Source organism: Trachurus trachurus (genome assembly GCF_905171665.1).
Source record: "Trachurus trachurus genome assembly, chromosome: 1".
Taxonomy (NCBI): domain Eukaryota; kingdom Metazoa; phylum Chordata; class Actinopteri; order Carangiformes; family Carangidae; genus Trachurus; species Trachurus trachurus.
Window position 1 is genome coordinate 26,060,339 of NC_139891.1, and position 24,324 is coordinate 26,084,662.

Below are 24,324 nucleotides of genomic sequence, written 5' to 3' on the forward strand. Positions count from 1 at the left end.
CATTGATTGAATTGTTGTCACTTTAAACTCTGGCACAAAGGCCAAGGTCATGTGGCTTCTAACTCATTTTTGCTCTGATATTTTCTGGGATTTGTTTTGTATCTTTTAGCCGACGTAATATGCACCACATGCAGGTTTTAGAAGTTTTTACGTCATGTTGCCTCTGGCCTGTCTGACTGAAGAATGAAGGAATTTGTAATCTTGTAACTTTAACCTGTGGGACTCTATCTTTTAAAGAAAGTTTCCTGCAAAAAGAAAACACAATAGGGCCCTGATATAACATTACCACAACATCTTCTCAGTTGGAAAAGTGTTTGATCCTCCATCTCCAAGCAATAGTGGTCAGAATAATCAAGTTCTAAACTAAACGCTAAGGCTGCAACCAGTTATTATCATTGTCAAGCTACCTGTTGGTTATTTTCTTGACTAATAAATTCATTTTTGTTTCGATAAAACATCGAAACCTGTGAAAAAATATTAATCGCAGCCCCTCTGAGTTCAAGATGACATCATACATGTCTCGTCTTCTCCGACCAATCATGTTGGACCAGGAAAAGAAGCAAATAAATAAAGGATCCATTCTCGGATCCCCCTCCCTGAGCGCTGTCAGTATGTTAAGTGCATGTCAGACTCCAACCAGCAGGGGATATCAGCATTACACAAAAGAACCATCTCCCACCCACAAGAATAGAAATGGCCTGACAACCCAGTCACCTGTCACAGGTGTGGCCTAAATGACTTAGTTTTCTATGTAAATAACAGGAAATGTATAATAAACAGAGTCCTGTCACTTCCAATGTCTTGTTTCCACTCTGGTTTCATTTGAGACTAATGCAGAGTGAACAAACAAACAAACCTCAGGTAGGACGTAGCAGTCGGTCTACACAGTTTATGTCACTGCGATTCAGATTGTTTTTGTGCTCGGCCGCTTTTTGTTCTTCTTATGCATCTGGGTCAAGCAGATTGTCTTTGTTGTCTTTCCTCCAGGGGCAGAGAGCGGGCGGCCGTGGTTAAAGTAGCCCCGACTGTCTGGGATTGTTGTTGCTGTTGTTGTTTGTTGCTTTCTGGGTTCACAGCCTCATTTTCTGCACAGTTTGCCACAGTTAATTATCGGACTCCCTTTAATTATCCTCTGACACACAAAGGCAAACTGCTAGTTAGTCAACGTGCACCCAGGAACTGGTTAGTTAGCTTTAGCATGAAATGTCATGAGCTGTGTCACGTTGAGCTTACAGGTATATTATGTTGATTCCTTATTACCACCTGTTTGTGTGTGTGTGTGACGTGCTCACACACACCCAGGGCTTTTATTTGTTAAGTTGATAGTTTCACATCCAAAATTGCACAGTTGTAGTCGATTCAAGCTCTGGACCCTCAGCTGGTTTTCCTTTACTTGGTTACACTAATGATGTTGTCACATTAAATAAAGCAAAGATGAAAAGAGTCCCATTCTCCATATAGAGCCACTCTCTGTGCTCTAAGTAATCCAGTTAAGTACGAGTGGATGTACAGGGGGGGAAACAGATGCATTTGGATAATTACTACAAACATTGTTTGCAGTCTGCAAATAAGATTAAAGCTTTCAAGAGATGGGGGAACTCTCCAGGGACATATATACATCCATGTTGCGTAGTGTGTGTGTGTGTGTGTGTGTGTGTGTGTGTGTGTGTGTGTAGGGAAGTGGGTGTGGGTGTGTATGGCCTGAAGAGACAGTTTGAGTGATTGAGTTGTTGTGGAACAGCCGATGTTTTTCAGCCGTGGTGGAAATATTAAATATGAAGCAACAATGACGGGAAGGCTGCCCTCTTGACAGCAAGTGTCAGGACAGGAAGGTGTTTTTACCAGGATACAACTGAAGGCCACAGAACTTAGATATAAAGACACTGAGTCGAGATGATGGCACAGATGTCAGGGTTGTTACTATTATACATAAACTTTCACAACATCGTTCATTGTCAAACTCATGGTGGCGCTAGAGGAAAAGTCAGAGAATCAATGAAGTCAGTAGAATCCATCTTATGGGGACCGTGAACATCTGTACAATATAGTACATGTTAGGGAAATTATAGAGATAACTGGTCTGATCTAATTTAAGCTATTTCTCTACTTTCTCAACATTGGTTTGGTGTCAGAACACAAACACAGGAACTACCACAACAATAACATCCATAATTTTCAACAAGAATTTGAAAAACTAAAGCTCTCTTTATTAGAACATGATTCAGTCTCTGCATTTCATCCGTTGTGGGTAAACTATCTTGTTGCATCATCTTGGTCTTGTTAACTTTGCTTGAGTGCCCTCATCATGTCTTAAAGGAATAGTTCACTAAAAATGAAATTCAGTCATTATGGACTCACCCTCATTCTGATGAATGAGTGATGAGTATTTTTTTATTCCTCAAAGTGCATCTGAAGACCTGGGAGGGGGGTTCGCAGTCCAACGAAATCCTTATATGAGAGTCAATAGCGCTCAAGACAAAAAGTCCATAAAACTACACAAAAACCTCATAATATTCCTCCATACTGCTCGTCCACTGCGATCCAAGTGTCCTGAACTAAAAAGACTTTGACACCCCTGGCCTAAACAGTCCTGTATTTGCCTGGGGCGCACTCTTGCGTGAACGTTAGAGCGCAATACAGGACTGTTTAGGCTGTAAAAATGTCCTAAATGGCGTTGTTTCGAGTAAACTCTGGACCATATCCCTTCAGGACACATGCAGTGGACAAGCAGTGTGGGAATATTAAATGTTTTTTGTGTACTTTTATGGACTTTTTGTCTCGGGCGCTATTGACTCTCATATAAGGATTTCGTTGGACTACGAACCGGCCTCCCGTGTCTCCAGATGCACTTTGAGGAATGAAAAACTACTCCAGAGTATTCATCAGCATGATGAGTGAGTCAATTATGACTGAATTTCATCTTTTGGTGAACTATTCCTTTAAAAAAAGATGTGATTCCAGCTTGTTCCAGAGAAAAGACCTCATCTAACCATGACTTCATTTCTGGGAAATGGAAATGAATGTGTGCACTTGGGAAAAGTGTTCGGTAAAACATTAAAGACGTTTGTACAGATACAGTAGCTGCACTTGCAACATAATTGCATGAAATAAATATCTTCTATTGGCCCGTTTCACTTTCTCTTCTCTTCGCCCGTCCTCCGTCACTTCTTATCTGTCTCTCCTCCGGGACTCTCGCCCTCACCGGGGTTAAAGAGCAGCACAAGCCTGAAGCCCGGCCCCTCTCTGGCCTCACTGAAAACCCTCTGATTGGTCCGTCCTTTCCCTCTACACCAGCGGTCGGTGGGGCCCTCCCCCCCCCCATTGGTGTCTGCTCGCCCAGTGGCACCCTGTCGGTCTGTTTGGATTATTGTAACAGCCGCTGATCAGGCCTCTCGCATGCGTTTCCCTCTCTGCCCACTGCACACACTACACTTATATGAGAGATGAGGAGGATTAGGTGACAGGGAGCAGTGTTGTTTTCACCCCCCAAGAGAAGAAGACAGGAGGAGGAGAGCAGCCATGGAGTTGAAGTAAGTGTGATGCTTGGGATTTAAAGGAAAGATGGGAAATGGGCAAAGGGAGACTCTGTAGAGTTATTCTCTTCTGTAAAGGATTTTTTGTTTGTGCCTCAGTCTGTTTGGCCTTTGCAACAGGGAAAAGGTGATTATTAAAAGATGCTTCTGGCTCTGAGATACTAGTTGTACCGGTTCCAGCTGTAAAATCACATGTTCTCAGCTCTTCATGTTGTGTTTGTTCTCAGAAAACTGTGGCTTTAATATAAGGAGCTTCTCCTGTGCAGGTGCATTCACTGCCGACTCTGTAGGAGAAAAATATTTACTTGACTCTCATTTCCTTTTCCTGTTTGTCACGCTCGCTGGCTCCAGTTCATCTGTCCTGAAGAACAGCAGGTGCACTGAACTGTTCATGTGATGTTAAATGCATATGGCACGAAGTTGGCTTTAAAACATATACTATAACTCTCTATACAGCGGTATCTGCAGGTTAGATATGAGGCTGATCTGACTAACTATGCAGGCGGTTAAAGGTCAAGTAAATCAGAAACTACAAGTGTTTACTGCTGTTACTGTTTTACTGAAGACTTGCATTTCATCTGGACACTGAGCCACAGGGTTTCAGCTTCACTGGACTCTGGCTGACAGATGTGCAGCATGGACACTTTCCAGGGGCCTTCCTTACGTTGGCACATCTGTAGACCTTGATTAGACGTCAGTGGTTGTCAGAGACAGTCATGCACAGACGCACACAGACTCAGACGCAGCATTGTCTTATCTTTTGTCACCAGATGCCGCACATGGTTGGCAAGTGACACAAGGACGAGGGGCTTCCTTACTCAGTCGGAGCACTGCCTCTTTTCTCAGAAACACGTCATTATCAGACAAACCTTTTCTCTTCTCAACAGGAACGGTTCAGAACTTTTGTTATTTGCCTGAACAAAACCTCCTATGGTGAAAATACTTGATGTTGTTTCACTTTGATCAGTGTTTCTTTTTTTTTCTTTTCCTCAGATGCCGCTGGTGGTTAGACATTTCAAAGCTTGGGTTGTGTATGTGTGTGTGTTGGGGGGTTGTTGGATGTGGAGCTGGACACAGGGATGTTCGGGCTCAAGGCGTGCTCTGCAGCTGTAATCTCTCATCATCCTGGGCCCAGTGGATGCTTTAGATTAACATGAGACAATTCAGGGGTGAGGCTTGTGTCTCCCTCTGCAGCGAATATAGAAAACAAAAAATACTGGAACACAAACTTTAAAGGTCATGTAAAGGTGACGGGTTTTATTATTTCATCATCACAGCCTCTTGAAGCCGCTGCTATTTATTTATTTTTTTGCAGTAGCAGTGCTGATGAAATGTTTTGCGATTACCAGGGTCACCATGTGGACGCATAAGCCTGACGGTCCGACCATCTGCTTTAGGTGCCGACAGGATTTAAAATACAATAAATGCTGCAAACAAACAAATTGCAACTGTCACCTCACACATAAACAGCAGTTGTAGTGATAATAATACAGTGTTCAGTTCTGTGTGGTCCTTCCCTGATTATGGAGGGTTCAGACATAATGAACATGTGCGGGCTGTTGCCTGGTAGCTAAGTGGGCGGCCATTTGTGCCTCTTTTTTTTTAACCAGTAACCGTCATTATGGGGATGTAGGCCGTGATGAATGGGATGAATGGTTCAAACTGTCAGATCCTCTTTAGGCTGATGTGACTGAAGGAGTAATCTTGGTCTTATCTCCAGGCTCCAGGATGGATGGTGGGCAGCCTGGTGATGCACCGACACGGGGGGTTTCCTCATTCACTCCGAGTATATAGCACAGGCTTCTTTTTCCAGAGCATGTAAAATACGATCAGAGAAAGCACTCAACATGTTCGCTTTTGTGAGAGTGACATGGATAACGCTCCCAATGTCGGCTGGTTGAGTAGGGAAGCCGGAGCCAAGAGGCGATTAATGGTGCATTACAGTACAAGGGGGTTTGTCAGATGGTCAGATGGCCAAATTGGGATGGGTGGGGGCTAGCCTGGTCGTATCTGTAACTTTTCCAAAAAACCGATGACCCAACATTGACCCTTTAAAGGAGACATATTATGCCCCTTTTCCTGCAAATTACAGATTTTTTTTTTGTGTCAATTCTCGTATTTTGGGGGCCGGAAGGCAAGACAAACACCAAAATATATGTTCAAGAGCCTTCAAAAAGTGATATTTCCATAACATGTCCCCTTTAAAAGTACAATAAAGTTGAAATTACAGATTTCTCATTTCATTTGCCACATTTATCTTTATGACACCTGCTGTTAAATCCGTATTGTGTGATCCCTTATCCATGGAGGTTGTTTTACACCCAGCCATCATCACTCAGCTGTGTATCCTTATCCTAGTGTAGGCTAAAGGCTGGCTAAAGACCTCTAAAAACACAAATTATACTTTTTACGTCAAAGTTCGTGTTGAAATGAGATATAACGTGGTGATTTGTGTGATTCCACTGCTGATAAATGGATTTCTGAGCTTTGGAAAGTTTAGCTGATCGCCTCTGGTGTCAAAGCTGAGCTGTAGAGCTGTGACCTCCTGGCTGCAGCTCCGGTACTTTAATGACAGCGTTACTATATTAATGCTGTCATTTAACTCTCAGCAAGGAAGCAAACACTACAGGTGTATTTTCTAAAATGTCAAGTGTTCGTGTGAGTTATATAAGCCTGCAGCTAACTTGAGAAATTTCGACACAAAGTTTTATGAGAATATTATTTTCTCTGATAAGGTCACTGTGACATAATATTAGTTCAAGTGCAATTAAAACCGTTAGAGTTAGAGTCACTAATGGAAAATAAAATGGCTGTGAATGAAACAAGTGGCAGTAAACTGTGCTGTAGCTCTGCTCTGTCACCAGTGTGTTCGACCGGCACGTGACTGGACTCTTGGCCTCGAACAAAAACGTTTGAATCAAACCAGTTCAATAAACCTGCAGCTGAAGTGAGAGGAACCCGCTCTCTGTGCACACACACATGCTCACCTGTTTGTCTTCGCCCCTGGTTTGTTGTTGACGTTGTTGTGGAAAAAGTGGTCATTGTGACTGAGCCGTGTCATCATTGTGCACGGTGACACGGCATTTTGTTCTGGTGCGTTTAGGAACACACAGAGGGGGGAAACGGTGGAAAAAACAGCTGAGGTCAGTGCTCTGGAAAGAGCAGCGGGATGGACGGCAGAGGGAAACCCAGAGCTAAAGCTAAAATACACTTAAGAGAGCTGCATGGAAACCTGTTTCCCGTTCGTACTGGTGAGTTTGAAACAAGCTGGTTTAAAGTTACAGAAGGGCCTAGTTCCTCAACACACAGCAGATTAAATTCAACTACATTTAAAGCAGATTTTTATCGTATGCATTGGAAGATGTGTTGAGAGCAGTGAGCCTTGTTTTGTTTTTTCCTGCCATCACAGCCCTGAGGGGAGGTGGGTCAGCAGCCTTTGAAGTGTCTGGAAGCATCATGGGAGATAATGTGGGTGTGAAGTGTGTGAAGCAACCAGAGCAGGTTTAAAGGATGTGTTTACTTCTCGGGTGTGTTTATGTGTTGGTGCCTTTGAGCTGTTGGTGTCTCTTCTTTCTATTAGTCATCATCATACTAGACCCTCCGGTGATGCAGCGATCAGACCGGCTCCTTTGAAACTGACGGACACCGAAGCCCCGCCCTCTAATTATTTTTTAGAATATCAATAATTGAAGAGAAGAGAAGGAGCCTGCAGATGGAAAACATGTTTGTGTTTTCCAGAGTAAAGAATTTGGCTTCTGCTGTGTTTACAAAGTGATACGGCCTTTTGACAGCATCGTGTCGCTGATACTAGCACTTGAAAAGCCCACATGTCAGTGTCGGGGTCCAGTCCTGTGGTGTTGACATTCACATTGCACACTGTGCCTTTTTAACAAAACAGAAACAAAGCAAAGCAATGAAGAGGTGTGTGCGTGTGTGTATGTGTGTGTGTGCGTGTGTGTGTTGTTTATCGTAGAGACTCGTGGTGACGGCAGGGAGGTGAAGTTTGCATTATCCAAATTGAAGGCAGCCTCTGTAACCACTCATTAAAAGCACCCTGCAGGGATTTTGATCACTAGTTGCGCCACAGTGCAGCGTTATTGTTTGCTTTCAATGATTGCCGTTTGTTTACGAGAGTGCCATCAGAGTATAAGGCTCGTCATATTGTGTATTTTTCTTATTGTTAAAAAGAAAATGAAATGAAAACACTTAAACCAATGATGAATTGATCCTGGTAAACAAAAATGATCTGTGTGGCCAAAGCCTCTGTGCCACATTTTATTAAAAAACAACATTAAAGCAGAAGTGAGCGGAATATTTGTGTTAATATAAGTCTTAAATAGTTATATCTTCCGACAGCAATCACTTACATAGAGTGTTTGGTCTGAAACACGGGTCTGTCAGTCACTCTGCTCTGCTGTAAGCCGAGGAGAAAACTTTCCTTGTATCCTACAACCTTTATCCAATGAGGAGAGAGAACGGCATAAAGGGGCGGTCCTCTCTGTGTGTGCAGCCAAGGGATGCGCGTGAATGTGGTGACGTAGGGACGAGGGCGGGGACTGCTAACTCCATCGGCTGACAAGAAGTTAGCCAAAACGACCGGATCGCTTCCTTCTGCTTTAACACTGGAATTTATTTTTGACTTGTCCCTAAAAACTGTTCTGTTGTAAAAACTTAGTAATGATCCGTATTCATTATTAATCCGGCACAGAAAATAGTGCCATAAATGCAGTATTCCTTCCCAAATCTGTTGTTTGCCTTAAAGAAAAGAAAGGATATGTGACCTTCTTTTACATTTACATCTGTTAGTAGGAACCAGCCTGGTTGTGGTTGTGTGTTCAAGCCAGGAAAGGGAAAGTGTTGAAAATGTTTTGCTGACATTCAGTGAAATGTGGAACAGCAGCAGCAGCTTCGTCCTTCAGGGTGGCGAATCTGATGATGATGACGTTTTGGGAGATTAATTGTTTGTGTCGTTTGTTTGTATGTCTATGCGACACCCACACAATCAACAGTTTGGCCGGTGTGTGCTCCTCTCCTCTCTTCTCTCCAGAATCGCTTCGGCTCCTCTTTGTTCTGTGTCCCACTCGTCTGACTGACTCAGAGCTCGCCGAGTTTGGCAGAAGCTGAGATGAGATCACTGGAACAGCCTTGGAGCTGCCAGCCGTCATGAAGTGTGTGCGAAAGAAACTCTGTCAAGTTCAATTGATGTGATTTTTTTTTTTTTTTCATGGACTGACAAAAGTGCAAGGATTCAGGATTTCCTTCTTATATTTCACTGTTATTTGAAGGTCAGCACAGGACAGTCAGAGTAGATGATGATTGATTAGGGGTCAAATGGGGTTAAACTTCCTCTTCGATGCCACTGTTTCTATATAAGATGTCATGGCTTAACCACGTCACTAATGTAGAATACAAGTACATTATAACTGTGGGAGGAACCCACGTATATAATCTGTCCTCAAACAGACTAATCACAACCCTGATTGCACCAATTTCTTCAAACTATACATGTTTCATCTGACAAAACAACGTTTACACTGCAAAAACTCAAAACCTTTCCAAGAATATTTGTCTTATTTCTTCTCAAAATGTCTCGTTTCTAGTCAAAACTGATCTCTTTTCATTAAAAATGAGACTCGTCACCTAAAATTTAACTTGTTTTTAGATCTTTTCACTTGTTTCAAACAAATTTTTACTTAAAATAAGTAGAAAAATCTGCCAGTGAAAGCCAGTTTTTTGTGCTTGTAGTAAGAAAGAAAAACTTGCCCGACTATCAGATTTTTCTACTTATTTCAAGTGAAAATATGCTTGAAAGAAGTTAAAAAGTGTCTAAAAACAAGCTGCTTTTTATGTGATGAGTCTTATTTTAAGTATAATGAGATCGTTTTGACTAGAAATAAGACAAATATTCTTGGTAAGATTTTGAGTTTTTGCAGTGTACTCCACCATTGTAATGTAATGAATAATTGTAATGTGTATTCTTCCCATCAGGGGTAGATAAAGGATGTAGTCTAAACAAAATAATTAATGCTTACAAGACAATTAAACCTCATATTCAGGTTGAATTTCCATTTTCTTTCATCATTCATTCAACCTAAAATCATCATGAAACCAGTTTTCAGTTTGAGGTTGTTTTTCTCGAGTCTTGCCTTTAACCAGTGAGAAACAATAGACATTATCTTCCCAGTGCTCAGTTGCGCTGTTGCTAGAAGCATTTAACATCACACTGATCAAAGGAGCACTGTTACATCCGCAGTAGCAGCCGCTATCATATGCTGTAGCTATACAGTAGCTGCTTCAGGCCCATACATGCTTGTTTCCAATTTCCTGCTGTTGTTTTCCATGAATCTATTAAGTAAAAGAAATAATACAGCTGATCACCTGGTTGTCCAACAACATCAGACCTGTTTGGAGCAGTGAACACATGTGAGATGTGAAGTGAAGGAACAGGCTAAAGACAAGAAACTGACAGGACTGATATTCAAGATGCTACAGGGAATCATGCAAACAACACAGTCTTTTTTAAAAATGTGCACCCTGTGTCGACTCCACCACTTACATCCTGTATTATGCGTACAGCACTGTGAGGTGAGGTCAGTGTTTTACTTTTAGTCTGAAGCATAACGCTGCGTTTCATGTTTTGGATGATCCAGACTTGCACAGATTTCTAGAGCTGAGATCATCACAGAGGCAGCAGCGACGCGGCCAGACACCAAGATCCCAGTCTGTGCAATCCCACAGGTGGCCTTCGACTTTTTCAGGTCAAGAGACAATGAAGGAGTAGCAACATACTTTATCCTAAAGAAATGACCAACTTGACCTCCTGTGCAACCATGTGTGTGATGTTACAGCATATGAAGGAATGTGTGCTTTCATATACAGCAGTGTCTCTGGCTTCAGCAGCTTTAAAGCTCTTTCTCTGTTGTTTTTTCTATATATAATACTTTAATTCCCTCATTGCTTTGATTCCTGATTCTCTTTCATCCTCCGTCCTTTTCTTCCCCGGCTCCTGTGCAGTGACTCAGCAGCTGCACACACCTGCACACACACACACACACACATGCACCCGGGGAGAGATCCCTCTGCCTCCAGCTCTATTGGCCGCTGCGTTAGATCACCGGCCGTCAGCCAATACTCGCTCGCATTACTCCTGATGCTGCACACGCTCCCTGCACTGCAGTGAGCCAGCATTTAGGGGTAGGAGGAGGGAGGATGAATGGATGACACAGACTGAGCGAAGAATGCAAGGGATGGGAGGAGGAGGAGGAGGAGGAGGAGGAGAGCAAGTTGGGAAAGGGAAAAGAGAGAGAGAGAGGGAGGGAGGGGTAGAGATGATGTAAAAACTGAAACACAATCTGTCTAAGCTCTAGCTCCTCCTCGACTTGTGTGCACACCCATAAACACACGGAGGCTGCTGTGTCGCTCACACGCATCCCTGCCGTCTCCTGTTTTGGCTCATGGCTGCAACCTGGAGTGGGGAAAAAACATCATGTCTTGTCAGAGCTGACATGACCGGGAGGCGGGTTTAAGAGGGATTCTGGGGTGTTTTTTGGTGTTTGTGGTTCCTGCGTTTGGGACTGGATGACGCCTGTTGATTGGTCCATAGATGCAGCACTGTAAGTCATCCTGTTCATTCATGTTGTGCTGTATACTAAGCTCTTTTGGAAAAGCTGTTTCCCCTTTTGATGTGTTTGCATCATCTCATGGAGTCACTACATAACATGCATAAGATTAAAATATCCTATGAGTTAGCACAAAGTATTCCTCTCATGTTTACACTCCGCTGTGTGTGAGATGACAGCTCCATCCAGCAGGAATTATTCCGCTTAGCTGGTGCAGATCTGATTATGTAAGAGTGGAGCGATGTGTGGCTGCCGCGACCGACCTTGTGCACTGTCAGCACAGGGGCTGCTTCTGTTTGTCCTGTTGTGGCCGTCTGCAGATGGATTTAGGACATTTTAGTTTTTCAGTCTGAGCTGCAGTCCAGACTCTGTTTATCTGTTTCGTCTGGCTCTGTCGACATGGGAAGTTGTTATCATCACAGCAGAAGGATCTGAGATCTGTGTCTGTGTTTACCTTTACCTTTACCTTTAAGATGAGGCCTCTAAGATGCTTTGTTTATGTTTTGTTTAGGTCATATTTCAGTCGGTTTCATCCACTTCAGATCAGTTCCACTGCTGCTTCTGCTTCAGCATCACTTCTATATTTGGCAGCTGACAGCAAACAAATTACACACGAGCCATGTGGCATGTTGGGAAAATTTTAGGAGCAACCCACTTGACAGCATGACGGCTTCATCATAACAGCAATTTAACCTCCGCTGTCTCCATTTCTAGCCCCCCCCCCCCACTCTGGATCACCACTTTGTAGCTGCAGGCTGTCATATCTGCCTTGAGAGAGGGGGAAGCAAGAGGAGGATAAGAGAAAGAGAGAGAGGGAGCGAGAGATGAAATGAAAATAGACGAGAGAGGATGAGAAAGAGAGCATGCACCGTAGAAAGAAGCACGGTCCCTGAGGGTGTCCTCTCAGCAGCAGAGGTGGCCTGTTTCTGTGCCCGTCTTGAATGTGGAGAGACAATAAAAGCACTGACACACTTTCCGTGTCTAAGTTAGCTGCCGGATAATGTTGCAGGAAATAAAAATCACATCACAAAAAGACGTCTATAATAAAATCGGGGAGTTGTCCAGAATAGACGACTCTTCGAGAAGAGTCAGTGGAGCTGTTGTGTTTATGTTCAGAAGGCAATGAGTTGTTATTTTGGTAGTGTTCAGTGTTCAGTGAGCTGAGTGCTTTGCTTTCACTTCATAATCAAATATTTATCACTTAAAGTGCCTTTTTATGACAAACGTCCGGCAACTTCTGCAGCTCATATTCAGGACCTGCTCTATTCACCAACTTCTACTGCAGCCGTTCCCAAAATGGGACACACAACATCCCAAGATATTGCAACATAAATCTGCAAAAATTAGAAAAGAGATATTATGATGTGTTTATTTTTCCAGACTGTTGTAGGAGTTTTTGACCTTTTTCCCCCCTAATGATAGTCACATTTGGATTATTTTTATTATAAATTTAATATGTTGTACCTGTATAAAGTGATGTAATATTATTTGAGTTAATCTAAATGTATATATTGATAGATATATTGAAGTTTATCTGTAGTGTTTTTATTATTTCGTATCTATAATGTCAAAGTTGGTTATATCTTTGCAGCTCCTTTAGTATGAAGCACCTTTGGTTCCCACCTGCTGTTGTTTACAGAGGGATGGATGTGAATGTGATGCACATTGCATTGCACATGCACAATGAGATGCACATGTCCTAAGAGCTAAGAGAGTAGAATAAAGTTGAGTCAACTGTTCTGTTGTGTTGGAGGTGATTACAGAAGACAGTTTAAAGAAAGTAGAAAACAGCCCGGAGCTGTTGATGTTCTGCAGCCGTGACCTCCTTTTCCTTGTCGGCAAATCTGAGGTTGAATTGTTGGACAAACGAAAGCGACAAGAGTTTGTTTTGTTTGAAACGGTCCCAAGCCAGAAAGGCAGGGAATGTTTTTTCCTCTCAGAAACAATTTTCCTTGTGTTTTTGTGATTGATGCGACAGAATTGCACCATGAGGTCCACTTAGAGGCAGTTTAGGTCTCACCTTGTTTTTCTCGGTGGTTTGTTGATCAGATGGGAAACACTGTATTTTATAGGTCCTGTATTTTTATGGCTGAGTTTTGTTCATCTCTCTGGGAAACTCAAGTGGATATTGAAAATGTGAATGTTACAGGCAGACACTGGACAACTGTAGCTTCCAATACTTTCTCCTCATTCCCCTTCATATTAATCAGCTAAATACCTGCTAATGTTAAGGTAATTATGAGGATTGTTTCAAGGGAATTAGCTAAAAAAGAAAGAAAGAAATGGGATTAGTAAAATCAAGTAAAATTCGTTCCCAGGATAAATTCTATATTTAAACCTCTTTTTTTTTTTAAAGTCCACATGAACCCTTCCTTAAAGTCCGTAAAGGTAATTTCAGCATCTTCAGAGATAAAAATCAAATGCCATTAGCTAAGGATGATAGTGTGATTTGATCAAAGAGCAACTATTAAGAAGACCTTGCAGTGAGATTATTTAGTCAATAGCTATTTCCCAAATTAGGAACAGAACAGATTGTATTTTCTAATGTGTATCTGACATCAATCACACTTTGATTTATTCATACTGTAATCAGATTCAGCAGTTTACACTTTTGTAAACACTTCATGATGAAACCGTGACCTCAGTCTGACCTCTCGGCCTCTTCACAACCTCTCAGATCTCCCCCAGACATAATGGTTGGGAAAGTTAACTGTACTGTATGTTAATGAGCTTATCATCCCACTGACCACCAGGAAACAGAACTAGCCCCTGGTTGTGTCTCGTTGACCTGCTGATCGAGGGGATGTTTACAGTCACTCTTTCTAATCTTAATACTTCAGTGTTTGCGAGTTAAAGGCTGCAGACCACAGGAGCTGATCGGTGTCTGCTCTGTTTGTGCATTTGCCATTTCCTGTCTCAGTGACGAGGTGGAAGGAAGAAGGTATTTGGCCTTGGATTTCAAACTTTGATCTTTACGACCCTCAGGTTTCCACTCACTTCCACGAGGTCATCGCTGTGTTTGTGTTTGATCATATATTATGTCTTGTCCTCACTCGTCTTTTCCTCCCTGTGTGTCACTCTGCAGGGTACAGGGTAAGAGGAAGGGGGACTCCTATGTCAGAGTTTTAGGATGGCCAGTGAAGGCTCCACTCTTCCCAGCCCCGTGGTCCGCCAGATTGACAAGCAGTTCCTGATCTGCAGCATATGTCTGGACCGCTACGAAAACCCCAAAGTCCTGCCCTGCCTGCACACCTTCTGTGAGAGGTGAGTGGAGCTACTGTGTTTTTCTAATGCAGGAGTGTCATGTTTTCATCTTTTAACATGTGAGATGGTGCACAACAGTGAGTATCTTTTTAAATGTATGGTGTTATCATAACTTTTAAGCTAAAAGCTAAAATTAACAATGCACTTTACAGTTCTGTGTTTCAGTTTTACTCATATATTCATATCTGTGACTTACAATCTATCATTTTAATCTGATTATGTTTTATTTGCTGCAAGTCATGGTTGAAATTATGTTGAACCATTGTGCATTGATGATTTGATTTCCCTTATCTGTCACATGACACTTCCCTCTTTCCATACCGACCATAAAATCAGTGTGAAACAGATCCCAGAGCAGCTAAATGGATGTTTAACATGTAATATAACACTAAATCCTCAGGCTTTATCTCACCGACCTGTGCACATGCTGAAAGCCTCCTTCGCTCTGGTCTATTTCTGACCACATCCTACATGATACTAGGTGTGGTCTGAAGAGTGACCACACTCATCAATGATGTAATGTTGCAGATGTACAGAGTCAGAGACGGAGCACCATCTAATGCCTATAGACTGTATACTATAGACTCTGAGAGTTTACAGTACCTGTCCTGAGATGAACTTTTATGGTCCATGCAAGGCAATCCAATGGTAAAATGTGTTCAGAGCAGCACACAACACAAGTTACAGCACAACACAGACAATGACTGGATTAAATTACTGAAAACTCAAGGACAAGAACCAGATCATTCATGATTACATCAATGATTGTTTTTCTTTAGAGCTGTTTGCTGGACACTGAAAATCTTAGGAGAGCAGATTAAGGCTTTTATGGCTGAGGTCAACATCAGCAAATCTGATCAAAACCCTAATGTTTCTTTTACCAGCTTCCTGTCCAGAACTTTTTAATGGTACAATTACTGTATATTAGCATCATCAGTTATTATATTGTCAATACCATAATCTGAAAAGTCTGGAGGTTACACGAGAACTTAACCTACACATTTCTCAAAATTGAAACTTGAAACATCTTCAGTACATTCTGCATTAATCTTAAAGTCTTGATAAAGTGTTATAATAATCATTTTTGTGGTGGAGCTGCACTATGATATACTGTAGGCATTTCTAATGTTTTCCTCCATTAATGTGCATTTAAAAAAACAACTCCAGTCCAACACAACAAACTACCTTTGACCTCAAATCTCCATAAAACTGAACTCTATAAACTCCACAATGACAGGATGTTATATGTTTATGATGGGGCTGTTATATTTGATGGCTTTGTGCAGGTGGAGATAATAAGCTGGTAACTCAGTTTGCACTGCCACTGTAAATCACTTCTGCATTGTAAACACATCAACCACTAGATGGCATAAAATACCCAGAGCTCCTGCGACTTTAAGGTCAAGAAACTGATGATAAAATGTCAGGTTATAGTGTTGAACGGTGATAATTTATAACACTGTGTGTGTACACTACTGCTGTATGTGTCACCTCTGTATTTTGAGTTGTTTGTCCTTCTCTCTCTCACCCTCGTCCAGGTGCCTGCAGAATTACATCCCAGCCCACAGCCTCACCCTGTCGTGCCCCGTGTGCCGCCAGACCTCCATCCTGCCGGAGAAGGGTGTGGCGGCGTTGCAGAATAACTTCTTCATCACCAACCTGATGGACGTGCTGCAGCGGGAGCCGGGCAGCTGCAGCCAGGAGGCCGCCGCTCTCAACAACATCACCGCTGTGGCCACGGGCCAACTGCTCTCCTGCCCCAATCATGGAGGCAACGTAAGAGTCTCGCTCACACACACAACTTATACAACTCAAACAGCTTTACACAACATACTGTCTGCTCAAGTATCTAAATAAAGTTTAAAACAAATAATATAACATTTGATGTGCTTTCACATGAGACAGCTGTGAAGGCCACCTACACAGCTGGGATTTTTCAGTTCAGTCTCATTTATAGTATATCTCTTAAACATAACAGAAGGTATCGCAGGGCTCCTTTCATATTGAACAGGTCTAGACTGTACTTTAGTACTGTAATATAGAGACCTGGCATTTCCTCATAAGACAGCATTTGGTTACAGAGGCAAGGACAGTCACTTTTTTTAATAGGAAGAACAGAACAGAAACAGACTCTGACTCATGGTGGGCGGCCACCTGTCTTAATCAGATGAGTTGAGAGAGCGATAAAGAGGGGAGAGAGAGTGGTAAAGAAACGCAACATAATGCATATTCAACATAATGTTATAGGAAGAATAATAAGACAACAACATGTTTGGACAGTTAATAAGACTAATAATAAGGTTAATACTAAAATTAAATGGAAGACAAAAAAAAGAGTCATGTGCAGTATTAATAGTAAATAACTTTTGTCTCACAGATCAGAGGATGGAGAGAATGGAAGCTAAGTCAATGGCCATGGGTACTTTTTGAGCTACATGTTAACACATGTTTGCTAATTATGTAATATACTGATGTTTACCATGAACATCATCTTTGTTTGTCTTGTTAGCGAGTAAACATCTGATAATTAGGGGGAAGAACAATAGAAAACCTGCAGCTAATGTGAATATCATTAGTTTTACAAGTATTTAGTCATAAACCAAAATATTACATAACCCTCCCCCCCTCCGCCTTGTTGGTATTGGACATTTCCCTAAACAAACTAAACTGCTGGAAAACACGAGTATCTGAAAGTAATTCCACAGTTATCCATCAGATAGTTGTCAAAATATTGTACATTTCATTCAGACCCAACACGACAAACCTCACGGTGGAGTTTCGAGGAGAAGTCACTAAAACCGTTCAGGGAAACCACAAATGTTTCTGTATCAGTAAGTTGTGATATTTCAGTCCAGCGCTGCATTAGCAACACCGCTAATGTGGCTCAAATGGTTTGGATTGGAAACTCAACCCCCATATTTAAGTGTAATCTTTACTTTCTCTGGTTTTGCTCAGGTCATGGAGTTCTACTGTCCTCCCTGTGAGACGGCCATGTGTCAGGAGTGTACGAGCGGGGAACACGGAGAACATCCAACTGTGCCTCTGAAAGACGTAGTGGAACAGCACAAGGCCTCATTACAGGACCAGCTCGACGCTGTCAAGAAGAGGTACAACAGCAGCATTATGTCATCATCACACTGCCACGACGTTCCCACAATCCTCTTGTGTTGTGCCTCGAGTCGGGAGTCATATGACGGGTGACTCACTACATGAAAAACATCCGTCTCTGTCTCCATCGCTCTCTCTCTCTCTGCAGGTTACCAGAGATCGACTCGGCCCTGCAGACGCTGTCAGAGATCCTGCAGCAGCTGACCAATCAGAAGAGCTCCATCGAGGATGACATCCACACCACCTTCGACGAGCTGCAGAAGACCCTCAACGTCCGCAAGAGTGTCTTGCTCATGGAGCTGGAGGTCAACTACGGCCTGAAGCAGAAGGTGAAGTGAATCAGCGGACGGCGCGTGTAGAGTTTTAGTTTCACAAAGGAATTTTCAATCGAAATCAACTGGACTTGGTTATTTGTCTAGTCCAGTTGCTTTCGATTGAAAATTCCTTTGAGATGCTATGACCTGGACAAATGAGAATATGCACAGGCTTAGTTTTAGTTTCAGTTTTAACGGATGTTTGGTTTTGACTTTGTGCTGAGTTCACATTTCCCGGTGAGCGTTGTTTGAGTTTATTAATCAGCGTTAAGCACTCTAACAGTCATTATCTAGCTCTTAAAGGGGCTGCGTTGGATAGCCGCTCTGATTCGCTCCTATCAAGATATGCTGAAGTACATTACATAAGGAAATTATCCAGAACATTATAATGACATAACGCACTGACCTTGATTTAATCTATTTTTGGGGGGGGGAGAATTTGATTTAACCTGTCACAGGCTACTCATCAGGCTCTTTTTGCTGATGTGTGTGTCAGGGGGCTCAGCTGGTCTCATAGGAGATTAACAGGCAGGACAGAAGGGGGGTGGGGGGGGGGGGGGGGTAGAGGGAGCTAGTGCACCCCACCCCGATCCAGACAGCCAATGGCGCTGTCCGGTTGAGAGGCTGGGCGCCTGGGAGCTCCGTCACATGGGTCGCTAATGATTTACAATTCACTGGCTGGTGTGCTGTCAAAACACTGGAGCCCGAGGGGAGGGAGGGGTCATATGAGTGACTCACAGCTGTAGCTAGATGGAGCCAGTGCACCGTGTGTGTGTGTGTGTGTGTGTACACTGGGGGTAGATTTGGGTGTGTCATGTGCAATGAGGTAATACAGTGCAGCTTTGCTCTTCATGCTGCTGCTGCTGCCACTTTATCCTCTTACGCCGGTGGCTCAGGCTTGTTTTTCACAGTATGTATGCACGGCAGCTCATTTTTCAGACCTTGAGTGTGTGTGTGCGTGTTCGTGTGTGAATTAGTTTGAAGAGGCAGTTGAAGGTGTTTTGGGTGAATCATTTGACTGCAGTCTGAGATAAATGGATTAATGGCCTCTCTCGTCGGAGAAGAGGAGGAGGGTGATGGCCAGATGCGGGTGAGTCGCTCTCGGTGCTTTGATCAGTGTGTGGTTCGGTAGAAAGTCTGTTGACACATTTATTATCGACAACAAAGAACTTGAAGTCCAACACGGAGAGAGATTGCAGGATCTTAATGTGACTTGTTTTAGTTTATTATTGACTCAAATGATGAACGATTTTGTTAATAAGGTAATTAAACAGATGCTTAAGTTAATGCAATAACAACTGAGAAATTAAAGGTGATTTAATTTAGCATGTGTTAAGACTTCCTGTTAAAGAAATGATCATTATGTGATTGGTGGTAGATGGCAGGTAACTGTTAACTCACAGTGCATACATTAAATGGAAGAAGTCGTTCTAGGGGTGGTGGCCTATGAAGCTTTTTTCTAATAGCATGCTTGATGTTGTTGTTGTTGTTGCTGTTGTTGAAAGAAATATAGAAGAGAGTACGACCAGAAATCTCAAGCAGGAGCTAGATGATGGTTAGAAATGTTTACTAGTATTAAGTACGATTGATTCGTGTCAGTAACTGTAACAGTAATCTCACGGATCTCTTCATGGCACCACAGGATGACATAGACACAATAACATGGACGGTCTCTGTAGTAACGCTGCAGCTGTGTGGTTCTGTTGATTTGCATATGAGCAATAACAACAATGTACTGCATGTTCTAGACAACATGTTTTTACTGAGATAAGATCTCGTTCCCTTCATGCTCAGAGATCACGGTCTGTGGTCTCTTTTCTCAGTCGTTTCAACCCAACAATCTCAGGGGTTGTGACATGAATTGAAGAACAACAAAGATGGAAATGCAGGATCCCATTTACTTTAATTGTTTTTTTTAAGGGGTCATAAAATGTTTGGGAACAACTTACTGTATCTTTGTAACCAGAAACTCACTCTGTCGCCCCCTGGTGTCTGCATGTGACAGGTGCTTCAGGCCCAGCTGGACAGCCTGCTGCAGGGCCAGGACGGCATCAACAGCAGCTGTAACTTCACGGAGCAGGCTCTGAGCCACGGCACCGAGGCCGAGGTGCTGCTGGTGAAGAAGCAGATGAGCGAGCGTCTGATGGAGCTGGCCAGTCAGGAGCTGCCGCTGCAGCCCGGAGAGAACGACCAGCTGGACTTCCTGGTGGAGACGGACGGACTGAAGAAGTCCATCCACAACCTGGGCACTATTGTAACGACTAACGCCGTGGCCTCCGAGTCCGTGGCCACCGGCGAAGCGTTACGACACTGCGTGGTGGGCGTACCCACCTCCGTCACCATAACGACCAAGGACAAAGATGGAGAACTGTGCAAGATGGGTAACGCAGTCATCGCCGCTGAGATCTCCTCTCCTGACGGCAGCAAAGGCGAAGGAGGGATACTGGACAACAAGAACGGCACTTACGAGTACCTGTTCACCGCCCCTAAGGAAGGCACCTTTAACTTATCGCTGCGTTTATACGACCAACATATCAAAGGAAGCCCCTTTAAGATAAAAGCCACCAAGTCTATAGATGTGTCACCGACTTCAGACAGCATGAAGAAGAGGCTCAAGTCTCCGGGCAGCGGCCACATCAAGCAGAAGGCCATCAAGAGACCGGCCAGCATGTACAGCACCGGGAGGAGGAAAGAGAACCCCATCGAGGACGACCTCATCTTCAGGATTGGTGAGAGAGCAGTTTGTGCGTGATGGCGGTTCATGTCTGTGAACGACTCTGCTGAAAATCCTCTTAAATCCTGAGATACATCATTTCACAGCTGCCTACACTGTGGGAAAAAAAATGGAGCGTTAAAATTGTGAGTTGTTAATAATTCAAGTCAGAGACAGAGAAGCAGCTCTGCTGTCTCTGGTTGTATTTGAATTTCAAATACCTGGATCTGCATCTTCACGGGGCTTTGTCTGTGCAGAGTGTGGTCAGTTTTTCACAGCATATGTCGACTGTTGAGCAATGATTATTAGTTAGGGTCTTTGCTAGTTTGCTAACTGATTAATTGTTTTATTTATACAAACAAAAATGAGGTTCCAGATTTATATGGGAATTTATCACTGTAAACGATATAGACTAAACAATTAATTGATGTATTGGGGATAAATTTAACAAAAAGAGATCATTAGTTCCTGCCCTTATTGTCTGTATTACAATAACTGGGTGTGTAAACAAACAAAAAATAATGTTTGAATGAATGAAAGATTAAGATATCAGCCTTTCATTAAAAACTTGTTGCTGATTTCTAGGCACCAAAGGAAGAAACAAAGGTGAGTTCACTAATCTGCAGGGAGTAGCTGCCTCCGCTCTGGGGAAGGTGCTGATCGCAGACAGCAACAACCAGTGTGTCCAGGTGAGAGGAGCTTTTTGTCTGTCACCTTTAACAGTGCAGCCTCAGTATGTTTCAGTAACACTGAATGTGCTGCATTTGATTTGAACTATTCTTTTTTTCCCTTTTTTTTTCTCACAGATTTTCTCCAACGACGGTCAGTTCAAGAGTCGTTTTGGGATCCGGGGCCGGACTCCGGGTCAGCTGCAGCGGCCGACGGGTGTGGCCGTCCACCCAAACGGTGACATCATCATTGCAGACTATGACAACAAGTGGGTCAGCATCTTCTCCAGTGAAGGAAAGTTTAAGGTGAGTCAAGTGGGATGATTATTGTCCGTTGGAAGAGACAAACTGCTAAAATGAGATGATAAACACTACGTTGGTGCTTTACCAACATATAATTGTCTGTGCAATCAAAAACTTTTGCAGTCGATAATCACTGCCACTACACATCGATACAGTCAATGACGTATTTCAGTGTTACTTCTTCCCTAATTTTAACAGAAAAACAAATCTTCAAGTCATTTGCAAATTTCACACTTGATTTGCTGATTTCTGTTAGTGTGTGAAGAGGCACTCATGCAGAGTCTCACTTCCCTCTTCAGTCGATCACAGACATTTTATTTAGGTAATTTAAGAAAATGGAGACAGCAATCCTGTGAGCATAAAGCCGACTAATACTCACATTTGGATGAAAAGGGAAATAATATACTGTGCATACACACGAAAGCAACAAAAACAATGTAAATACTTGTGTTTTACATTCTAGATCACTAAAGTAACAAATAAAAAAGGACCCATAAGAAGAATAAAACATAAAATAATCATAAGAAGAAAAATAACAGATAAATACAAGGAGTTAATTAAAAGAAAGAGCATAAAGTAGGTCTTAGTAGGATTCTTGAAACTATGTAGCTTCCCTTATTGTTAAAGGTCATCTGTTCCAAGCCATTGGTGCATGAAAACAGAGCCGGGCTGCACCCTGCTATTTAAAAAAAACTTCTCTTCATGTAAAAATTAACTTCTTAAAAATCAATGCTAAATGCTACAGGAAGCCAGTGCAGAGTCTTAAACAGCAGTAATTTGATCTCTGATCCTGGGTTAGGATAAAACTCTTGCATTTGCATTAGTTCCCATCCCATCCCCTTTGCGTTAGCCCATCCCTATATTTTTAGAGCAGACCAGTAAGCGGTGTCTTGCAACAGTCCAGATGTGAACAGATACATACATGTGAACAGATGTGAACAGATGCATACACACATCAGCATCAGATTTAAAGTCCTTGCTCCTCTGCAGAACAAGATTGGCTCAGGGAAGCTGATGGGCCCTAAAGGCGTGTCGGTGGACAGGAACGGCCACATCATCGTGGTCGACAACAAGGCCTGCTGCGTCTTCCTCTTTCAGATCAACGGCAAGCTGGTCACCAAGTTCGGTAACCGAGGCAACGGTGACAGGCAGTTTGCAGGTACACTCAATGGTAATACGTGCACTGCCCCCTACTGTCTTTCTCCAGCCAGCTCACACCTGCATGTGGAATGAAGGCGCCGCCGTGTGTCCCAGCAGGAACCATGCAGATCTCCTCATCCAAGTTTTTAGATAAGATGTGAACTACATTACTTTGTTTTTTATTGATATTAATACTGTGCTGCTCTCTTGGCCAGGATCCCCTTGCCAAAGAGATTCTGAATCTCAATGGGATTATTCCTGGTTAAATAAAGGTTTTAAAAAAAGCATATACCAGAGAGATTTTCTGCACAGGTCATTACACAGATTAACAATCCAAGTGTTTTTGTTGTAGCATGCTGTACATTGAACATTATACATTGGTATAAGTAGCTTGTTTGTTTTCTCTCATCTTCTCTCGACTTCATTTTCATGTCTGTGGTTTGTCATAAATGCTTCATAAATACCTCTAAACCTGCATGTTGACCACAAACATCAGCTCTGCAACATCTGAAATGAATTGTTTCTGTCATGACATTTTAAATCAGATTTGGAGGAATGGGATCTGTCTGAGACCTTTTTGTTTTTTTATTCATTGGGTGATTCAGGTCCTCATTTTGCTGCTGTCAACAACAACAATGAAATCATTGTGACAGATTTCCACAATCACTCAGTCAAGGTGAGCACAGCTTCAGATTCAGTTGGTACATTTTTACTACTAAAATCTGAGTCTTTTGCAGCCTCTCATAATCAACTCTTCATCAAAGTTATCTTTAATTAAAATGTTAATGTGCTTTTGTTTACTCCTTTACTTTATTTAGACAAGCTTTTAGTTAATTGGATATGTTTTTATGTTTTAAATGTGATGTATCTATGCTGTGTTATTTTAAATTGCGCTGTATTGCCACTGCACTTTTATTGTAAAGTGCTTTGTCATTTAAAGTGCTATAGACATAAAGATTACTTACTTACTTACAAAAACAAACTCAAGATTTGTTTTCTCTATTTGAATATATAGGTGTTCAACACAGAGGGAGAATTCCTGCTGAAGTTTGGATCTAATGGTGAAGGCAACGGTCAGTTCAACGCGCCCACAGGAGTGGCCGTGGATGTTAATGGTAACATCATAGTAGCAGACTGGGGCAACAGCAGGATACAGGTCAGTGTGAAACATTTCACCACATCAAGTCTAAAGGAAATACAACTCTTCACTCCTTTTGTTTGGATTTCTACACCTTGCAGTGTAATGAGTGTAAATACCGTATGCCGCCTTGAGGCCCATGCATCACTGCTATTTCAGCCATTTGTTTTCATTCTTTCATTGAATCTAGAAAATAAGAGAATCTGTTATTATAGAACCTATTACATCTTCTTCATTTACATGTGAGACAGTTTAAATGAACTGTACTCACTAATTTCAGTTTCAGAGGTAATGATAGTGATTACAGATATTATATTTCTAAAATGTATGTTGTGTTGCCAGCTGAAGATATTTAGTTTTTGGAGTAGCTAATTAAGAAGATTCCAATATTTATAATTAATAATAGCCTTATTTTTTAGGAACATCGCCCCCTAGTTGATGTATTTCCCTCTTTGGACCCCAGTTTTCAATAAAACAAACAAACAAACAAACAAACAAACTGTATTTTCTGAACCATAAAACTG

At 42.3% G+C, this 24,324-nt stretch overlaps 1 protein-coding gene across 5 annotated transcripts in view; it reads left to right on the top strand.

Moving 5' to 3' along the window:
- trim2a (tripartite motif containing 2a) overlaps positions 1 to 24,324 on the top strand; it is a 30,007-nt gene that overhangs the window by 4,477 nt on the left and 1,206 nt on the right. The window contains exons 1-11 of one of the 5 annotated variants that reach the window (XM_083973597.1): positions 3,351 to 3,530; positions 14,238 to 14,416; positions 15,955 to 16,192; positions 17,372 to 17,523; positions 17,673 to 17,853; positions 19,844 to 20,567; positions 21,137 to 21,240; positions 21,358 to 21,525; positions 22,513 to 22,693; positions 23,268 to 23,338; positions 23,678 to 23,818. In XM_083973597.1, coding sequence (XP_083829723.1) covers positions 14,283 to 14,416; positions 15,955 to 16,192; positions 17,372 to 17,523; positions 17,673 to 17,853; positions 19,844 to 20,567; positions 21,137 to 21,240; positions 21,358 to 21,525; positions 22,513 to 22,693; positions 23,268 to 23,338; positions 23,678 to 23,818 — 2,094 coding nt within the window. In that variant the 5' untranslated portion in view covers positions 3,351 to 3,530; positions 14,238 to 14,282. Of the gene's footprint in view, positions 1 to 3,350; positions 3,531 to 6,513; positions 6,785 to 11,028; positions 11,147 to 14,237; positions 14,417 to 15,954; positions 16,193 to 17,371; positions 17,524 to 17,672; positions 17,854 to 19,843; positions 20,568 to 21,136; positions 21,241 to 21,357; positions 21,526 to 22,512; positions 22,694 to 23,267; positions 23,339 to 23,677; positions 23,819 to 24,324 lie in introns of those variants that run through there. The other 4 variants (XM_083973596.1, XM_083973600.1, XM_083973598.1 and 1 more) reach the window with 4 other exon arrangements.